At 34.5% G+C, this 20,734-nt stretch overlaps 1 protein-coding gene across 1 annotated transcript in view; it reads right to left on the bottom strand.

Annotated features, from left to right (window-relative positions):
- Positions 1-20,734, bottom strand: part of ABCA13 (ATP binding cassette subfamily A member 13) — a 407,666-nt gene that overhangs the window by 45,805 nt on the left and 341,127 nt on the right. Inside the window, exon 56 of the mRNA XM_046670200.1 lies at positions 224-374. Within this exon, the coding sequence (XP_046526156.1) occupies positions 224-374 (151 nt within the window). The remainder of the gene's footprint in view (positions 1-223; positions 375-20,734) is intronic.

Raw genomic sequence — 20,734 nt, 5'->3', positions numbered from 1 at the left:
TGACTTCCTCGCACAGATCTATTTCAAACATGTACAAATAGAACACAAACATGTTTTATTGTGTTTCCTTCAGGATAATAACATTGGAAATATCTTTCAGGTATGTCTATCTATTACTGTGGGTCCTTCTCCTCATGTGGTGACAGAGCTGAGCTGGGACCGCAGGAGTTGGTCAAGCATTCCTCAGTGGGTCTCTTTTCTGGAAAACCCCAGGGGGTCTTACCTCAGAGATGCATGACTTTGGAATCCCGCGTAGGCTGCAGTAATAATGGAGGTGTTCCCAACCAGTCAGGAGCTCGTCCAGGGCATCCTGCTGGGGACAGTAGCCAATGCGAATGCCTGCTGCGCCAGCAAAAGACAGTTCCACGTCCTCTCTGCGAAGAGAAGAGCAGTAAGGTCCTGAACATTTGACTTCCCAGACAAATATCACCCACTTCTTAAATCTGGCTCATCAATAGGAAGTTCATTGCAGTTTGTCTAACGGAATTAATTAATTCAGGCTGCAGGGATTTCTACCATTAACATTCTGGTGTTTATCCTTCAAGTGTGGCTGTGCTATGTGAGCGCAGGGGGAGGAGTATACAAAATTGTGTCTACTTAAATTTAAAAATACTGTTGTTTTATTTCTAATTTTAACGTTAATACGCACTCATCATGGAAAACTGTAAACTACCCAAATGTGACCACATTTAACATTTTGATTTTTTTTCCATTTTCTCATCTCTACCCATTTTTATGTAAATAAAATTGTGTTGACTATAAAGATTCTTAAGAACACTTCAGAATGGAAAACTGCTATATCGTAAGTGGAAAATAATATAAAGAAAGACTTGCTGAGAAATCATGACTGCTACAGAGGCAATTATCATCTCTCAAAAAAGAAAGCCAGTAAATACAGTCATTTAATGGCCATTAATATTTTTATTATAGTAATATATACACGTGGTAACAAGTAAACAATGTAAGAAAACTTGGCTTTGTGTAAAATTTCCATTTCCCCACTTCATTTTGTTTTCTCTATCTAAACCTTGTAAATATTACTCCCTCAAATTTTTTTTTCTAAATTTTGTTTAGCAAGATATTTACTTCAGCCTGATCCTTGCTACTTTACAGAAAATATTTTTTTCCATTCAGTCACTGTTAGGAATTTTCTTTATCAGTGTATTTTTAGAGGTTTTACAAGGCATATATCAGTGTGGATCTTTTTCAACAATCTTGCCTGGAATACTAGAATTTTATGAATTATTCCAATATATAACATCAGGCTTTGTTTTGAACCACTGCTTCTGGAAAAATTTCACTCAGTAACTTTTTTTTGTATTCCCCTTTTTGTTTTTTCATGGTGACAAAATACACATAATACAAAATTTGTCATTTTAGCCATCTTAAGGTATAAAACAGTGTTAAATGCATTTGCAACATTGTGCGACTATCATTGCTATATAGTTCCAGGACATTTTCAATACCCCAAAAGGAAATCCCACATCTATTAATTAGTCACTCTTTCTTTCTCTGTCCCTATTCCCCTCCCCACCCTGCCCTCAACCACTAATCTGCTTTCTGTCTCTAAGGGTTTGCCTACTCTGGATAGTTCGCATAAATCGAATGGTATAATATGTTGCCTTTTGTATCTGTTTCTTTCACTTAGCATGTTTCACTTTTCACTTAGCGAGCTCACCCATGTTATAGCATGCATCAGGACTTCATTCTGTTTTCTTTTAATGGCAGAAATGCACAGCAGTTATTTAAAAAAAATTCACCACTTCCATTTCATAGATGATAAAACTGAATCCCACAAGATACAGCTGGCCCTGAATTAACTACAGAACCACTTCTAACACCTCCACCCTGCACTGATATGTCTACCGCTTTTAATTCTATGACACTTATGTAGAAAAGATAAAAGAACAATATTAAAAAGGAAGAGAGGAGACAATTATGTTTGAATCGATAGACTTTAATATTCAGAACAGTTTAGATTTATGGGAAGTTGAACAGAAAGTATACAGAGTTTTAGTACACTGCCTCATCCAGAGTCACCCGTTATCAACATCTTGCATTAGTGTGGTACTATTGAACAAATATTGATACTTTTATTAACTAAATTCTGTACTTTACATAATGATTCACATCTTGTGTTGAACATTGTACAAGTTTTGTCAAATTCATAACGTCATATATCCACAGTATCATACAGAATAGTTTCACTGTCTTCAAAATCCTCTGTGTTCTGCTTATTCATCTCTCCCCTGCTCCTCCCCGGCAGCGCTACCTTTTCCAGAATGTCGCAGAGTTGGAATCAGACAGTATGTAGTCTTTTCAGATTGGCCTCTGTCACTGAGTGATATGCATTTAGGTTCCTCAATGTCTTTAAATAGCTTAATAGCTCATTTCTTTTTATCTCTGAATAATATTACATTGTTTGATGTACTACAGTATATTTATTCATTCAACTATGGAAGGGCATCTTGATTGCTTCCAATTTTGGGCAATTATTAATAAAGCTACTGCAAGCATTAATCTACAGGGTTTTTTTGTGGACATAAGTTTTGAAATCATTTGGATATATACCTAGGAGCACTATTGCTAGATTGTATGGTAAGACGATGTTTCGTTTTGTAAGAAACTGACAAACTGTCTTCCACAGGGGCCGCACCATTCTGCATTCCTGATGAAGAAGAGTTCGTGCTACTCTACATCCTTACCAGCATTTGCTATTGTCGGGATTTTCGATTTTGTCATTTTAATAGATGTGTAGTTGTATATATTTGTTGTTTAAATTTGCAATTTCCTCATGACATATGATGTTGCACACCTTTTTATATGTTATCTGAACATCCACTTTGGTGAACTATCTGAACATCCACTTTGGTGAATTGTCTGTCCAGATCTTTTTACCATATTCTAATTGGATTATTTGTTTTCTTATTGTTTTGTTATTTGTATCTTTCGCATACAAGTCTTTTATCAGTTATATGTTTTGCAAATATTTTCTCCCAATCTGTGGCTTATTTTTTCATTCCCTTAAAAGTACCTTTCACAGAGCAGAATTTTTTTCTAATGAAATCCAACTTATTCTTGGACTCATGTGTTAATCAGTATGCCATTTAATATCCAAATATTTTGGGATTTTCCAGCTATCTTTCTTTTATTTCTAGTTTAATTTTGTTGTAACCTGAGACCATACTTTGTATGATTTCCTCATTTTTAAATTTCTAAGGCGTGTTTTATGGCCTAGAATGTGGTCTATCTTTATGAATGTTACATGCGAGCTTTCTAAGAATATGTATTCTGCTACTGTTAGACAAAGTATTCTATAAATGTCAATCAGATCTAGTTGATTAATGGTGGTGTTTAGTTCAACTAGATCTTTGCTCATTTTCTGCCTGCCAGATCCATCAATTACTTATAGAGGAATGTTGAAGTCTCCAACTATAATAGTGGATCCAAATATTTCTCCTTGCAGTTCTATCAGTTTTTACCTCACATATTTTGACACACTGTTGTTAGGTTTATACACATGAGGGTTATTAAATCTTTTTGGAGAATTGATCCCTTTATCATTATGTAAAGTCTCACTTTATCCCTAAAAATCCTCCTTACTCTAAAGTCTGCTTTGTTTGACACTAATGTGGCTACTCCAGCTTTCTATTAATTAGTGTTATCATGGTGTATCTTTCTCCCCACCTTTACTTTTCATCTCTCTGAGTCTTTATACTTAAACTGGGGTTCTTTAGACAACATGTAGTTGGATCTTGTTTTTTCATCCACTCTGATAATCTGCCTTTTAATTGGTATATTTAGACCATTACATTTAAAGTGATTCTTGATATAATTGGATTAATATCAGCTATATTTGTAACAGTTTTCTATTCATTGCCCTCGTATTTTTCTCCTTTTCATCTTCTACTCTATTTCTACCATCTCTGGTTTTAGTTGAGCATTTTTTTAATTCCATTTTCTCTCCTATCTTAACATATCAGTTATACTTGTTTTTAAAAATTTTTAGTAATTATTCTAGAGTACACAATATACATTTACAACTATTCCAAGTTGACTTTCAAATAAAAATAAACAAGAAATACCTTAAAACAGAGTATCCCCAATTCTTCCTTCCTATCGCTTATAATATTGCTGCTACTCATTTCATTTAGCCATAAGCTTTAATAGCTGACTGCATTGTCGCTATTTTAAACAAACTGTCGCTTAAGAGATCAACTAAGAATAAGAAATATAAAAGATTTTCTTTTATCTTCATGTATTCCTTCTCGAAGTTCTTTTGTTTATGTAGATCTGTGTTTCTGACCTATACCTTTCCCTTCCTTCTGAAGAATTTCTTTAAACATTTCTTGCAAGACTGGTCTATGGGCAATAAATCCCCTCCATTTTTCTTTGTCTAAGAAAGTTTTTATCTCTCCTTCATTTTTGAGGGATAATTTCACTGGATCCAGAATTCTACATAAGTGGTTATCTTTATTTGAACACTTTAGGTATTTTACTGCCTCTCTTCTTTCTTACTTGATTTCTGATGAGAAGTCCAATGTAATTCTTTTTCTTCTTTTTTTGAGGAAGATTAGCCCTGAGCTAACATCTGCCATCAATCCTCCTCTTTTTGCTGAGGAAGACTGGCCCTGAGCTAACATCCTTGCCCATCTTCCTCTTCTTTATATGTGGGACGCCAACCACAGCATGGCTTGCCAAGCAGTGCCGTGTCCACACCCAGGATCTGAACCGGCGAACCCCAAGCCGCCAAAGCAGAATGTATGCACTTAACCACTGAGCCACAGGCCGGCCCCCAATGTAATTCTTATCCTTGTTGCTCTGCAGCAAAGTTACCTGCCACCTATCCTGGCTTCTTTGAAGATTTTCTCTTTGTCTTTGATTTTCTGCAATTTGAAGATCATATGACTAGGTGTAGACTTTTTTGGTACTTATCATATTTGGTATTCTCTAAGCTTCTTGAATCCGTGCTTTCTTATTTGTCATAAATTTCAAAAAAAATCTGTAATTATTACTTCAAATATTTCTTCTATTCTTTCTCAGTTTCTTTCTTCTCTGGTATGACTGTTATGCATATGCTACATGTTTTGAACTATCCCACAGCAATTTGATATTCCATTCTATTCTCTTCATTCTTTTCTGTCTTTACATTTTAGTTTTGAAAGTTTCTATCAACGTACTGGCAAGTTCACTGATTCTTTCCTCATCAACTATCCAGTCAACTGATGAGCTCATCAAAGGCATTCTTCACTTGTATTACAGTGTTCTTTATTTTGAACATTTTCTCATTCTTATAGTTTCCATTTCTCTGCTCACATTACCCTTCTATTCTTGCATATTGTCCACTTTTCTCAGTAGAGTCCTTAGCATATCAATCATAATTATTTTAAATCCTCAATCTAATATTTATGAGTTCTTTGCCATATCTAAGTATAGTTTTGAAGTTTGTTTTGTCTCTAGAGAATGTGTTTTATTGTCTTTTAATGTGCCTTATAACCTTTTGTTGAAAGCTGGACATGATATATCAGATTAAAAGAATTCAATAGATGTGTGTTTAGTGTGAGGTTTTATGTTTATCTGGCTAGGAGTTAGGTTGCATTTACTGTTTTCTGTAGCTCTGGTGTCAGAGGCTAAATTTCCTTAAGTGTCTGTTTTTATATCCCCTGTTGTCTTTTAGTTTCCTTAGAGAGTACTTTATAAATAGGATCTGAGGCTTGAGTTCTTTTAGCGGTGATTCTCTGTTATTATACAAGAGCCCTACTGATGTGCGGTAAGTAGTCGGGGAGGGGAAGTGTTCTATAATCTTATAATTAGGGCTCAGTCGTACAGTGATTCTGAGTTAGGTACTTCCCTTCCCCACATTGAAGGCTAGAGGGGACTGGAGTCAGGTGTTTCCCTTCTCCCAGGTTTGTTAGGTATTGGTAAAACTTCAGTCGATTAGAGTCTGGTAAAATATTTTCCCATTAATGAGAACAGAGACCTCTGGACATATTTCAAAAATGATTACTCTTATCCTCCCCCTTGAAAGAACAGATATTTTTCTCCAAAACAGTGAGAACTTCATGAGTTTCCCAGAGGTAAAACTCACACAAGGTACAGGGCCCCTGAAATTGGGTCTGCTTGATATTTTTAACTCTCAAGCTAGCTCACACTGAATTTCTAGCAATTCATCAATTACAGTTTAAGTATTCCTCCTTATACTTGCTCCAGCTGGGGCTTTGTTCCTAGGCTCCTGCTCCTGGTGAATGGTGATGCTCTGTATCCACCTGACTGTCTCTCTGGTTGCACAGGCAGAAGTTTTCCTGTGACCTCAGTTATCTGACAGATCTAAGGAGAGATGTTTATTTTTAGTTTGTTCATCTATTTTCTTGTTGTGAGGATGTGAGTGATGACTTCTAAACTCTCACAAGTTGGACCACAACCTGGGATCAAAGTTTCTCTTTCTTACTCTTAGAGTTTTGTTTCATTTTTTTGATGTTCCCCATCCCTCCCCCTTCGGAAGAACTTTGAATTTTTAATCTGCCTCTCATTCTCTGTATTATCTACCATTCTCATACTCATAAATTAAATGGTCTTTTCATTTACACTCTGGAAGAATTTCTCCAGTGCATTCCTAACATCATAATTTAATATTCTGTACATTTAACTTTGCTCTTGTAAGTTACAAATACATCAGAAAACTGTGTACTTTGTTTCTTTTATAATAGTTCATATCACATTCATGTTCTTTTGTCTTTTAAATTCAGTGATAGCATTTGTCATAAATATTTTTAAATTTATGCCATACAATTTTACCTTTTCAAATCCTAAGTGTACCAATTTATATGTTTTAGAATTTTGTTAAAATTTTGTAAGTCATAATTTCAATGTACAATTTTCACAGTTCTACTCTTTCTTTTGTGTTTCAATCTGTTTTTGTACAATAATGTTCATGATGTGCACATCTTGGAGTTTACACACTCTTGCATAGGGCAAGAATTGGCTGTTGTAAAAAAATAAAATAAAAAATGTTGGCAAGGACATGGAAAAATTGGAATCCCTGTGCACTGTTGTTCAGAATATCAAAAGGTGTAGGCACTACGGAAAACAATATAGCATTCCCTCAAAAAATTAAAAATAGAATTACCATATGACCCAGCAATTCTACTTCTAAATACATACTCCAAATAATTGAAAGCAGGAACACACACAGACATTCACACATCCATGTTCATAGCAGGATTATTCACAATAGCTAAAAGGTAGAAGCAACCCAAGTCCATTGGAATAAATTTATAAACAAAATGTGGCATGTCATACAATGGAGTATCTTTTAGCCTTATAAGTAAAGAAATTATCACACTTGCTACAACATAGATGAAACTTAAGGAAATTATGCTGAGTGAAATAAGCCTGTCACAGATAGACAAATACTGTACTGTATATGATGTACGTAAAGGAGTCAAATTCATAGAGATGGAAAGTAGAACTGTGTTTGCTACGGGCTAGGGGGAGGAGGATATAGGGAGTTTTACACAGGTTAGAGTTTCAGTTTTGCAAGATCAAAAAGTTTTAGTAAATGGTTGCACAACAATGTGAATATACTTAATACTGAGCTGTACTCCTAAAAATGTTTAAGATGGTAAATTTTATGCTATACATGCTTTACAACAATTAAAAAAAGACATACGATGAAAACAGTATCCAAAATAATGTTGGAGTAGCTATATTAATATCAGACAAAGTAGACTGTAATATAAAACTTGATAGTAGAAACACAGAAAAACTTTTTATAATAATAAAGGTATCAATTCCTTAGGAAGACATAACAATCATTACCATGTTTTCACCTAAGAACAGAGTCTCATAATACATGAAGAAAAATTGACAGAATTAAAGGATAAATAGACAATTCAACAATAACAGTTGGAATCTTCAATACATCAGAATTCAATAATGGATAGAAAAACCAGGCAGAGAACCAAGAAGGATACAGAATACTTGAACAACACTGTAAATGAACTAGACCTAAGAAACATTTATGGAACTTTCCACCCAACAATAGTTTAATGCACATTCTTCTCTACTGCACAGGGAACAATCCATAAAACAAATCTCAATACATTTTAAAAGATTGAAACATACAAAATAGTTTCTCTGACTACAATGGAATGAAATTAGAAATCAGTAACACAAGAAAGTTTGCGGGAACCACAAATATGTGGAAATAACATGTTCTCAAATAACCAATAGGTGAAAAGAGAAATTGAAGGAAAATTAGAAAATACTTGCAGATGAACAAAACAAATACACAACATACAAACACTTATGGGGTTCAGCTAAACGAGTGCGTACAGGGAAAGATATAGCTGTAATATCTGTATTAAAGAAAACCTGTTTCAAAACAACCACCTAACTATTTCCTTTAAGAAATTAGAAAAAATATGGCAAACTAAAACAAAAGCAATCAAAAGGAAGGAAATAAAACTGGAACAGAAATTAATGAAAAAGAACATAGAAAATAACAATACAGAACTTCAACAAAACTAAAGGTTGATTCTTCGGAAAAAATCAACAATTCTTTGGCAAGACAGACTAAGAAAAAAGAGAGAAGAGATTCAAATTATTAAAGTCAAGAATAAAAGAGGACACATTACTTCCACCCTTTCAGAAACACAAAAGTTTACAAGGGAATGCTAGAAATAATTGTATGCCGAAAAATTAGAACCCACCTCATCCTATATATAAAAATCAACTCAAAATGGATCAAAGGCCTAAATGTAAGAGCCAAAACTTTAAAAGTCCTAGAAGAAAACATGTATATAAATCTTCTTGACCTTAGATTAGGCAATAGCTTCTAGATATGACACAAAAAGCATAAACCACCAAAGAAAAGATAGATAGAATCTATCTAGACTCCACCAAAAAACTCTTAGAACTAATAAATAAATTCAGTAAAGCTGCAAGATACAAAGTCAATATTAAAAAATCAGTTATGTTTCTATACACTAACAACAAATTATAAGAAAGAGAAATTAAGAAAATCCCATTTATGATTGCATCAATAAAATAAAATACTTAGGAATAAATTTACCCAAGCAGGTGAAAGATCTGTACACTGAAAGCTATAAGACATCAAGGAAAGAAATATGAAGAAGACACAAATAACTGGAAGTCTATTCCATGTTCATGAATTGGTAGAATTAATATGGTTAAAACGTCCATACTACTGTAAGAAACTTACAGATTCAATGCAATCCCTATCAAAATTCCAAAGGCATTTTTCACCAAAATAGAAAAAACTTCTAAAATTTCTATGAAACCACAAAAGACACTGAATAGCCAAAAAGATCTGGAGAAAGACTAACAAAGTTGAAGGCATCACACTTCCTGATTTTAGACTATATTTCAAAGCTATAGTAATCAAAACAGTATGATATAGGCATAAAAACAGACACATATATCAACAGAATAGAGGGAAGAATAGAAAGCCCATAAATAAACATACATATATATGGTCAATTAATTTTTGACAAAGGAGCAAAGAATATACAATGGAGAAAGATTATCTTCAATAAATGGTATTGGGAAAACTGGACAGCCACATGCAATAGAGTGAAACTGGACTCCTATCTTACACCATATACAAAAATCGACTCAAATGGATTAAAGACTTGAATGTAAGACCTGAAACCTTAAAACTTCTCAAAGAAAACATAGAGGTAAGCTCCTTGACATTGTTCTCAGCAGGGAGTTTTTTGAACTTGACAGCAAAAGCAAAAGCAATGAAAACAAAAACAGACAAATGTAACTTTAGCAAACTAAATAGCTTCTGCACAGCAAAGGAAACCATCGACAAAATGAAAAGGCAACCTACAAAATGGTAGGAAATATTTGCAAATCATATACCTGATAAAAGTTTAATGTCCAAAATATATAAAGAATTTACACAACTCAATAGCAAAATTCAAACAATCTGACTAAAAAATGGGCAGAGGACCTGAACAGACGTTTTTCTAAAGAAGGCATACAAATGCTCAACAGGTACATGAAAAGGTGCTCAACATCACTACTCCTCAGGGAAATGTAAATCAAAACCACAATGAGATATCACCTCACACCTGTTGGAATCGCTGTCATCAAAAAGACAAGAGACAAGTGTTGGCGAGGCCGTGGAGAAAAGTGACCCCTGTGCACTGTTGCTAGAAGTATAATTTGGTGCAGCCACTATGGGAAACAGTATGGAGGTTTCTCAAGAAATTAAAAATAGAACTATGATATCTTCCAGCAATCACACTTCTGAGTATGTAGCCAAAGGAAATGAAAACTGGATATCAAAGAGGTATCTGCACTCCCACGTTCATTGCAGCATTATTCCCAATAGCCAAGACATGGAAACAATCTAAGTGTCTATCAATGGATGAATGGATAAAGAAGATGTGGTGCATATATATATATACAATGGCACATTATTCAACCATGAGAAAGAAGGAAATCCTGTCATTTGCAACTACATGGATTGATCTTGAGGGCACTACACTAAGTGAAATAAACCAGACAGAGAAAAATGCTACACGGAATCACTTATATACATAATCTAAAAGAAGAAAAAAGCCAGACTCATAGAAACAGAGAGTGGAAAAGTGGTTTCCAAGGGTTGGGGAGTGGGGGAAATAGGGAGAGTTTGGTAAAAGGGTACAAACTTTCAGCTGCAAGATGAACGAGGTTTGAGGATCTAATGTATTATGTGGTGATTATAGCTGATAACTATAGTTGAAATTTGCTAAGAGTAGAACTTAAATGCTCCCATACACAAAAGGAGATGAATATGTGAGGTGATGGATATTTTAATTAATTGAATGGGAGGAATTCATTCACAATGTATATGTATGTCATATCATCATTTATACTTTAAATATTTTACAATTTTGTCAATTATACCTCAAAAAAGCTGAAAAATTACAGAAAAAGATAAATTGCATATCAGCAAAATTTAAAATTTTTGCACTCCAAAGGACACTATCCAGAAAATAAAAGGACAACCTATACAAATGGAGAACATTTTTATAAATTATATATCTAATAATTGACTTATTACAGACTATATAAACAACTCTGACAAGACAGTAATAAAAACACAAATAACCCAATTTTAAAAATGGTCAAAGGACCTGAATATATATTTCTCCAAAGAAGATGCACAAATAGCTAAAAAGTATAGGAAAAAATGGTCAGCATCATTAGTCATTAGGGAAATGCAGATCAAAACCACAATGAGGTACCACTTTACAGCCACTAGGATGGCTGTAACCAAAAAGATGGACAATAATAAGTGTTGGTGAGGATGTGGAGAATTGGAACCCTCATAAATTACTGTTGGGAATATAAAATGGTGCAGCTGCTTTGGAAAACAGCTTGACAGGTCCTCAAATGCTGTACTTAGTTATACAATCCAGTATTTCCACTCCTGTTATAAATTGAAAAGATCTGAAAACATATATCCATGAGAAAATAAGTACATTAGTGTTCACAGAAGCATTACTCACAACAGTCAAAAAAGTAGAAACAACCTAAATGTCCATCAATTGATAAATGGACAAACGAAATTTGGTATAGTCATACAATTGAGTATTTATTCAATCATAAAAAGGAATAAAGTATGGATACATGCTAAAACACAGATGAACTTTGAAAACATTATGCTAAATGAAAAAACATGAAACACAAAAGGTCACATATTGTTTGATTCCATTTATAAGAAATATTCAAAATAGGAAAATACATAGAGACAGAAAGAAGACTAATGGTTGCCAAACGCTAGGGGGAGGGGACAATACTGAATGACTGCTAATTGGTACAGGATTTCTTTTCAAAGTGATGAAACTGTTATGGAATTAGATAGTGGAAATAGCTGTGTAACTTTGTGAATATTCTAAAAACTACTGAATTTTTACACTTGAAAGTGTGAATTTGATGTTATGTGAATTATATCTCATCAAAACAGTTTAATATCTACAAAAGCTGAAAAGGCACATGTTTTATGGATGCAATTTTATTTCGTAATATGTATACAACCTAAATGCCTTCATATGGTCACCAACAAAAAAAAATCCATAGCTCGTATCTGTCAATACTAACCAGAGAACAAACTACTGAAACACGTAACATGTAACAATAAGGATGCATCTCACAAACATGTTACTGCCAGAAAGAAGCTACTCACCAAAGAGGAGACACTGTATGATTCCATTTAAATAAAGTTTACAAACAGGCAGAATTAATTTACGGTGATAAAAGTCACAACAGTGTTTATCTTTAGTGTGGATGGGGTCTTCACTGAGACAGTTCATGATGGGGGCTTCTGGGTCCCAGCAATTATCTGTTTCCTAGTGATGGTTTTGTAGGTGGGCCGACAATGACAATTCATCAAGCCTTACACTTGTGATTTTTAGGTATTATATATCTCAGTTTAAAATTTATATTTTAAAAATTGCTGTTAATCTGTACACATTAATTTATAAAATTCCTAACACAGCTTTTAGTGTTTATAAATGTTTTATCTAGATTCTGCTGGAATACGTTTTCATGGTCTCCTAACAAATTTCCCCATCTCAACTAGCTCTGACAATTCAAAGATATGACACTTACATTTAAACGTTCTAAACCATTTAAAGATATGAAATATCACTTTAAATTATCTTCTCATTGTTCAGAGGCCCCAGGACACTTTCTGCCTCTGTGTTGCATTGCACACACATGTGTTTGTTCCTTTCCAGTTGTTATCTTGGAACTTCAGAACAGATGAATAATTCAGAACAGGTGAATAATGGCAGTCTGGGGATGTGGGGATTCAATGACAGAACGAGTTCAATGTCTTCCCATCTTCAGAACTGCTCATCAACCCAATGCAGCGATGGCTGCCTAATTTCTAGTTACACAGGAGTTATATTTTTTCTCAGTTTTATTGATATATAATTGGTATACAGCACTGTGTAAGTTTAAGGTGTACAGCATAATGGTTTGACTTATATATATTGTGAAATGATTACTACAAGTTTAGTTAACGTCCATCATCTCATATAGATACCAACAAAAAAGAAAATGAACGTTATTTTTTCCTTGCAATGAGAACTCTTAGGATTTACTCTCTTAACAGCTTTCCTACATACCATACAGTAGTGTCAATTATAGTCATGTTGTACATTACATCCCTAGTACTTATTTATCTTACAACTAGAAGTTTGTACCTTTTGACCACCTTCCTCCAATTCCCCAACCCCTCACACTCTGTCTCTGGTAACCACAAATCTGATCTCTTTTACTATGAGTTTGGTTTTCGTTTTTCTGTTGTTTTGTTTTGTTTTCTTGTTGTTGTTTGCTTTCTTTTAATTCGACATATAAGTGAGATGATACAATATTTGTCTGACTTATTTCACTTAGCATGGTGCCCTCAAAGACCATTCACATTGTCACAAGTGGCAAGATTTCTTTCATTTTATGGCTGAATAATATTCCATTGTGTGTGTATATATATATATGCACAGGAGTTATATTTTGTAATTAAGGACAGGATTTCACAATGGAGTGAAATGAAGAGGCTTCTCCTCTACTTTCAGAGCAGGGCATCTTTTGCTTGCTGTGCAATTAAAGTGTTTGCATTCGCTTTGTAGTTAGTAGAAACCACCTCCTCACTCAAATCTTGCACATAGAATATTAGTTCTACAGTTTTTGTCATGAATCAACATCTATCACTGTGGATGGTTTAGCAGAATGTTTGCAGAGAGGAGCCAGGGGCTCCTGAAGCACAGTGGAGCCAGGTACTCAAATAGCATCAAAGACATATCAAGTCAAAGCAGATTGTGGTTTCCTAGCTCTATTTGATTAGCCGCTCTATTATACAGGTAAGAGTATTTATCAACATTTGGGGGAAAATAAGGCCCTAGAGAGATCAACCTGAGACACTGAAGTTGATGTGAACAAGACCCATTGTCAGTGGTGTCGTGTTGTAATCCAATGGAGACACTAAGTGTGCATGGCCTTGTGGAAATCTGCACACCAAAGGAAGTCATATGATAATGAGGCTTTGGAATAAGGCAAGAGTGGAATATCTGAACCAGATCTCACTCTAACTGACCTAGAAGAAGATGAGGCCATGGATATTTATCTTCTAACCAGTCTCTGAGTGATGCTGCCAAACATTTTCTAAATCAAAGTCACTGTCAATCACATTTATGTGTTATTAGAAACTGTTCACACCTATTTTATAGTTTCCACACATTTGCGTCTCAGTTATCCCAACCTAATAAAGACGGTCATAACATTCTGTATGCTTCATGCTTCAGCACCTCTTGGAAAAGCAAGACATTTTTCAGCCCAGGATCTGACATAAAAATGAACTTCAAGTGGCTTTTACCATGATGCATGCTGACTAGGGTTTTTTTCCTCTTTATTTAATGATATAACAGATGAAGAAATTCTGGAAATTAAATAAAATACTTGGAGCACTCTGAGAGGTCTTTGGCAAGCCAATGTTTTAACGTTTGAAAAGGTTTTAACTAGGCCCCACTTTTCACTGCTGGCATTTAATTTCCTTTGTATTATCAGCAGTCTGTAAGCTGACAAAACAGGTCAAAGAAAGAACTATTCAGTGGCCATGGTTTGATTTGCTTTCCAGTCAGTATCTTAAGGCTGTTTGCCTTCAAACTGCTTCATGCTTTGCTGCCACTGTCCACACTTCATTGCAGAGGTCACCTGCTAAGTCACTCACGTCCTATCATCAGGTGAGAGCAGGGCTGCTTCCACAACTGGCTCCCAAATAAATGAACGGTTTATGAGGGGGTCTCATCAGCTCTTGGACATGAGCCATGTATCAGGAGAAGCCCCTGAACCCATGAATAAATCCAATAGCTGGATTTCAGGGAGCTGCACCCTCCATAACAAGTTGACATAGTTTTTGAAAGAATATGGTGCTGCCATGTTTGTTTGTTTGTTAAATATGTATCAATAAGATGTTTTTACTTCCCTCTCTGAAGGGTAGAATAAGCTCATTCCCAGGTTTAAACCCACATACAGACACATGCCACGTATGCTCCCATCTAACACAGGCGCAATTCTCGCAGGAACTTCAGATTGGTATTTAAACAGAAGGACACTCACAGCAGAAGAGAACACGGTCATTCTTGTAGGGGCTACTGAAGCCATGATTTTTATTTATTTTTATTTCCCTCTTTGTGCTTGACTAAGGGAGAAGCTGCAAATCAGATTAAATAATGTCCTTTCAAAACAGTAAAATTATACATCACCATATTTTCATACTACTGAGATTTTGCCTTCTTGCCCATCAAGAAAATGTTACAAATTTCTGGGAGAAAAATGGTTCATTAAATTACATGTATTCTTTGTGCATAGCAGTTGCTGACCTTCTAGTCTAATAATTTATTCAAGGAAGAGATGAGTTAATATATCAAAGGTTTGTTTCTAAAGAACAAATGGTGGCTTCTGCTTATCACCTGTTCTACTGTCACTCAGACATCTCTTGATATTTCTTTAGTTTGGTATGCAATCATTTATGATGCCTACAGGTCCACTTTTAGAAACTATCCAGAAATCATTAGCACCTTTACCAAATGCAACTTTTTTCCAGGTCAATGTTAAAGGTTAAGTGAAGCCATTAGCAAGTTCACAAAATCAGGATAATAAATATGAGTGTCACTGATTCATATGACAATTATCTGTAATATATCTTGCACATATTTGTATGTATGTGGGCTCAAATTCTTTAAATACATCAATAATGCCATAATAGATATTGTCAGGAAGAGTTTGATAACTTTAATCATTTCAAATTACTCTAATGTTGAGTATCTTTGATTTTATATAATGTAAGGAATCTTAATATAAAAAAGATAAAAACTATCCATTTATAAGAAGTTGACAGATTGAGAATGTTAGTACAAATATTCTCTACCTACTTGATATTTTGAATATTTAATCAGAGGCAGGCAAATTCACTAGAGTTCTTATTTTCTCAGTGAGATTTAAAAAAAAAATCCCTGTGTTAGAAGTGTAGGTTATTTTACTTGTCATATCTCAAAATCTACTAAGAATCACTATCATAAAAATAACAAATTGCAAATAAAACTATCAGCAAGATAGCTTCAGTTTTCTATTGTTAATAAGCTGTTGATAAACAGTAGCCATGGGATGATAATGCCTCAATTTTATAGCAGTGTTCAAAGTTTTCAGAGCCTTTCAGAAATTCTAATGTATTTTTCCTCAAAAGTAAAAAACTATGAAGAATTCGAGGTTGTCATTATTTTATAAATTTAGGGGACAGAATTAAGGTCCATACAGAAGAATTCCACTGCCCTACATGGAGATGCCAGTAAAGGACTGACAGTTCACCCCAGAACCTGTGCCCAGAATCCAGCTCTCACTACTAGATCAATGTCGCCATATTGTCTTTCTCAAAAATGCTTGGGGTAAAAAGAGGGAAAGAGAAGATCAGTTTAAAAAGAAGAGAGGGGAATGAAATGTGGAATTGGGAATAAACAAATTTTGCTATCGTTTGCATTGAGGAGTTAATATAGTCCCTATAAAGAAGTAAGAAGTTAGGCATTATATGGAGTTTTAGTTGTAGAGGAAGACAGAGAACGTAAAAACAGTCTAAAAATCTTCCAAATTACCAGAAGAAACATGGGGCCATGAAGAAAACAAGAACAAGCTGTCACCAAGAACAACAATGAAAAACTAGACCATATAGAGAAATAATTAAACAAAGGGAGTAGTATTAAATTAGAAAGCATAGTATAAAATGAGATGACAGCACTAAGGATAAAATAATTTCTCCAGCAATAAATAAATATGGATAAACTCAACTATTCAAGCAAAAGACTCTTACATAAAACCACAGGCAAAAACCTAACTCAGTGCTGTCTGAGAGTCACGTCCCAGGGCGAATTGGAAAAGTAGACAATACAAGGGTAAACAGAGACAAGGAACAGGCAGACACCAAGAAAGAAGGTGTCACCACGTCATCAGCACTGTCACATTAGGATGTAAGCATTCACAGGATCCATGTGTTGAAACTGGCTATACCTTAGCAGAGAAACATCCAAAAAAGAAGAAATATGACATATGAAATTTTCCTGTTGCCATGAAATAAAACCAGTAGAAAACAAAACACCATACCATTTTGGAATTTCAAGATAGAAGTTCTTTGTGAAAAGAAAAGTCAAACAATCTCACAAACTATCTGGAAAATAAAAATGAAGCCATGTGGAATGTTATCCATAACAATGGTCAGAAGAAAATGCATGGATTTAAATTTTTTCAGTAACAGAGAAGAAATAATTAGAATGCGTTAATTCCGTGTCATAGTAAAATAGAAGAAAACTAAAAGGACATCTAGGAATAGTAGAGGAAAGGATGAAGATAAAGTAGAAATTAAATAATTAAAAAAACAAAAAAAAAATTGTAGAACAAATAAATAGCTGGTTCCATGAAAAAACATAGACAAATGAGCAGTTCCTCTTAAAAAAGGTAAAAATCACAAAGCTAAAAATGCGAAATAAAAATGGAGGCATTACATATATGGAAGAAATTAAAACAGTACGAAGACATTACTGTGCCCAAATCAAAGCAAGTAAATTTACACTTGGATGAAATTCTTTTCCAGGAAATGTAAATGACCCAGCCCGATCCACAGACTGGCAATCGACACAAAGACCAATTACCCTTTCAGAAGATGAAAAGAAAATGCTGAAGAGTGAGCCCTGTGCCTCCCCTCACCCAGGCACACAGATCTACACACAGAAGGTGACAAAGCTGAAGGAGAAGCCTCTGGAGGGAAGAACTGGACCACTGGGAGAAATGGGGTCTCTGAATACATTTACCATGCGCATGCATTGCATATTTAATAATATTTAAAATGATAATGCCAAATGTTAAAGCAACATCACAAAAAATATTTGTCTGATAAAGAACTGAAAAAAGGAAACTGATATTTTAGACAAAAGTAGTATTCATACAAAGCCCACAGCCTTTAAAAGCCACTCTTTTATGATGCACGTAACAGCTCAAAGAGAAAAAGAATCATTACCCCTGTGGAAATGACAGTAGACGAGGGTCATCCCAGATGATGACACCAAATGTTTACTATTTATGCTAAACAATTTTGGTAATCATCCACCATACTCAAAGGTAACAAATTATATCAAAGTCACAACTTTAGCCCTGTTAGTCTCAGGATGTATATGTGTCTTCTACAGTGTGTCTAGGAAGAAAAAGGAAAAAGAGCATGAATCATGGTGCATTAGACCCTTTAAAAGAAAAGAACATACTTCAGGGAAAATAGATTCAATATGTAACGAAAAAGAAAAATAAGACAGCATCTTCTCCCTCCAGTAGTTCCTTTTTCATATTCCCTACTATTAACACTTCATTCTTCAGAAAATGCTGAATCAAACTTCTCAACATCAAAATCATATTGACTCCACTTTTTTCAATGACCTTGTTTAAATTTTATGGCGCTACACTACCAAAAATAATCTAGTGTATTTCCTTTCCTCTTACTTAACTCCTCATTTCTTCTCTCCTGGTTTAGTTACCCACTGAACCTTTCCTAGATCTCTGAGAAAAAAACAACAAAAAAGTTCTCTGCCCACTCTATTAATTCACACTCTACCTTGTTGTCAGAGTTATTAACCAAAACCAGAGCTCTCTAACTTGCAGCTCAAAATTACATCTCTAATCTTTCTCTAAATGTCCATAGAATTAAACAAAAACTTATCACATAGAAATATAATCTAATAATCTTAGAAAGCATCTTCATATTTATAAGATAGAAGGAATTGGATTTAAAAAAAACTATGAAAAAACTTTAGTTCAGATCATATAAAGATTTGAGTCATAAAAGAGAATATGTGTAAAAAAAGGTAGGTGAAGCTTATATCCACCCCTCTCCCCATATACGTAAATTACCAACAGGAAGACAGGGCTGCTTTTGTGTTCTACACTGGATCAGAAAGCTGTAGGAAAAGCCAGTGAAGGCGAGAAACAGTGCCACCTCAATAGAAAGGATGGACAAAAGGTAAAATCCTGCTGGAAACCAATATGGAACTGGGAGCTGCGCATCTCCACCTGACCTCTGATTGTATTTCTGAATTCAGTATACATCCAGCACCAACGTGAGCAGAAAATTCTGCTCATCATTGCTCTTGATAAACATCAGCTTAATAAAGAGTTCACCTTTTCTAAGATAAGTAAAACAATATCCTGCAAAATTAATGTTGAATGGTAGAAAAGTGACAATATGCAGAAAATTCAACAAGAGTATGTGTCTGAAAAATTCAGGAAACATGCAGACCTTCCTAGTAGAATGTGAGATGAAGCAGCCTCAGTGAAGGAGAAACACAAAGCCCATGGAGAGAACTGGCTGAGATAAAACAGCATCAGAATGAAATAAAACATCTCCCAGAATGAGAACAACAGGTAATAGGTTAAAATATGGAAGGGCTGCCAGGAAACCAAAATTCTTTTCTTGAATTTAATAAAAAATGAATGAATGCAGGCTGAAAATACCAAAAATAAATAAATAAAAATACTATGAAGCATTGACAATTCTGAAAAACACTTAATGGGTTTTGTTTTCTTGCTTTTTTAGTTAATTGCCGAGGAAAGAAAATGTAACATATGAATATCTGAACAAAAAGCAAAGCGAGGCTGACTGCCAGAAGACAATAGAGCAAGACCCAGAAGCTGTGGAGAAAAATGTCTGACCTAAGAATGACTTGTACACCCAAGTTGTCTTTCACAGGTGAAAGCAACTGAAAGCAACTCTCTGATATTTGAGAAATCAGAACATACATCTCCCCACTGCTTCAGTAAAAAAGAAAAAGAAAAAAAATCTAAATAGAGGATGAATTTTGCCAAATTGAGAATTAAGCATTTATTAAAATGAATGAAAAAGCTGGTAGTACTGAAACAAATTAAAAGAGACATATAGCTAAATAAATGATACCTGCCACACACATGCATCTCTTTCTTTAAAAAGAGAGAAAGAACAATGCAAAAATTTAATGACAACAATTTGAATCTAAAATCCCAGAATGTATGATCAAGACTGAAGAGGGAAAAGACAGATCTGGTGATCCTTAGACTTAAGCGTCTGGAATTGAAAAGTTGTGTCACTATTGATTCTGGTAATTCAAGCTTTTGAAAAATTCAGAGAAATACAACATGATCTAATGGGATTACAGTGGCATTGAAAAGGCGGTTTATTGTCAATAAATCTAAACATGCAATTAAAGATGGAGATTAAACATACATTTTACTTTTGCTGCTTCCCCAACTACATGAAAATAATATCTCACCCTACAGTGAAGCCCAGTTAATGTAGAGTTTATAGAAGTCCTGGCCATATAGATATTTCCTACATCTTTCCAGAACTTTTTAAACACACACTCTTGCTGAATTTTCTGGATATTGCCCTCTTTCCAGTGTCCAATGTTATTTTTAGAGGATGTTGTTTTACTTATCTTAAAAAAGGTGATCTTTTCATTAAGTTGATGTTTATCAACAGCAATGATGAGCAGAATTCTCACCATGTAGAGTTTCCATTAATGTTTTTAAGTTCGAATATAAAGTATGAGAGAATAGCCAAGGACCATTTGTTATTTGAAGGAAATATGTGTAACGAACAGCATAAACCACAACCAAGAGAAAAAAGGGAAACAGGGACTTGTAAGTATCAGAG

This window comes from Equus quagga, chromosome 8 (genome assembly GCF_021613505.1).
Source record: "Equus quagga isolate Etosha38 chromosome 8, UCLA_HA_Equagga_1.0, whole genome shotgun sequence".
NCBI lineage: Eukaryota > Metazoa > Chordata > Mammalia > Perissodactyla > Equidae > Equus > Equus quagga.
This window is presented reverse-complemented; position numbering and strand designations above follow the sequence as displayed.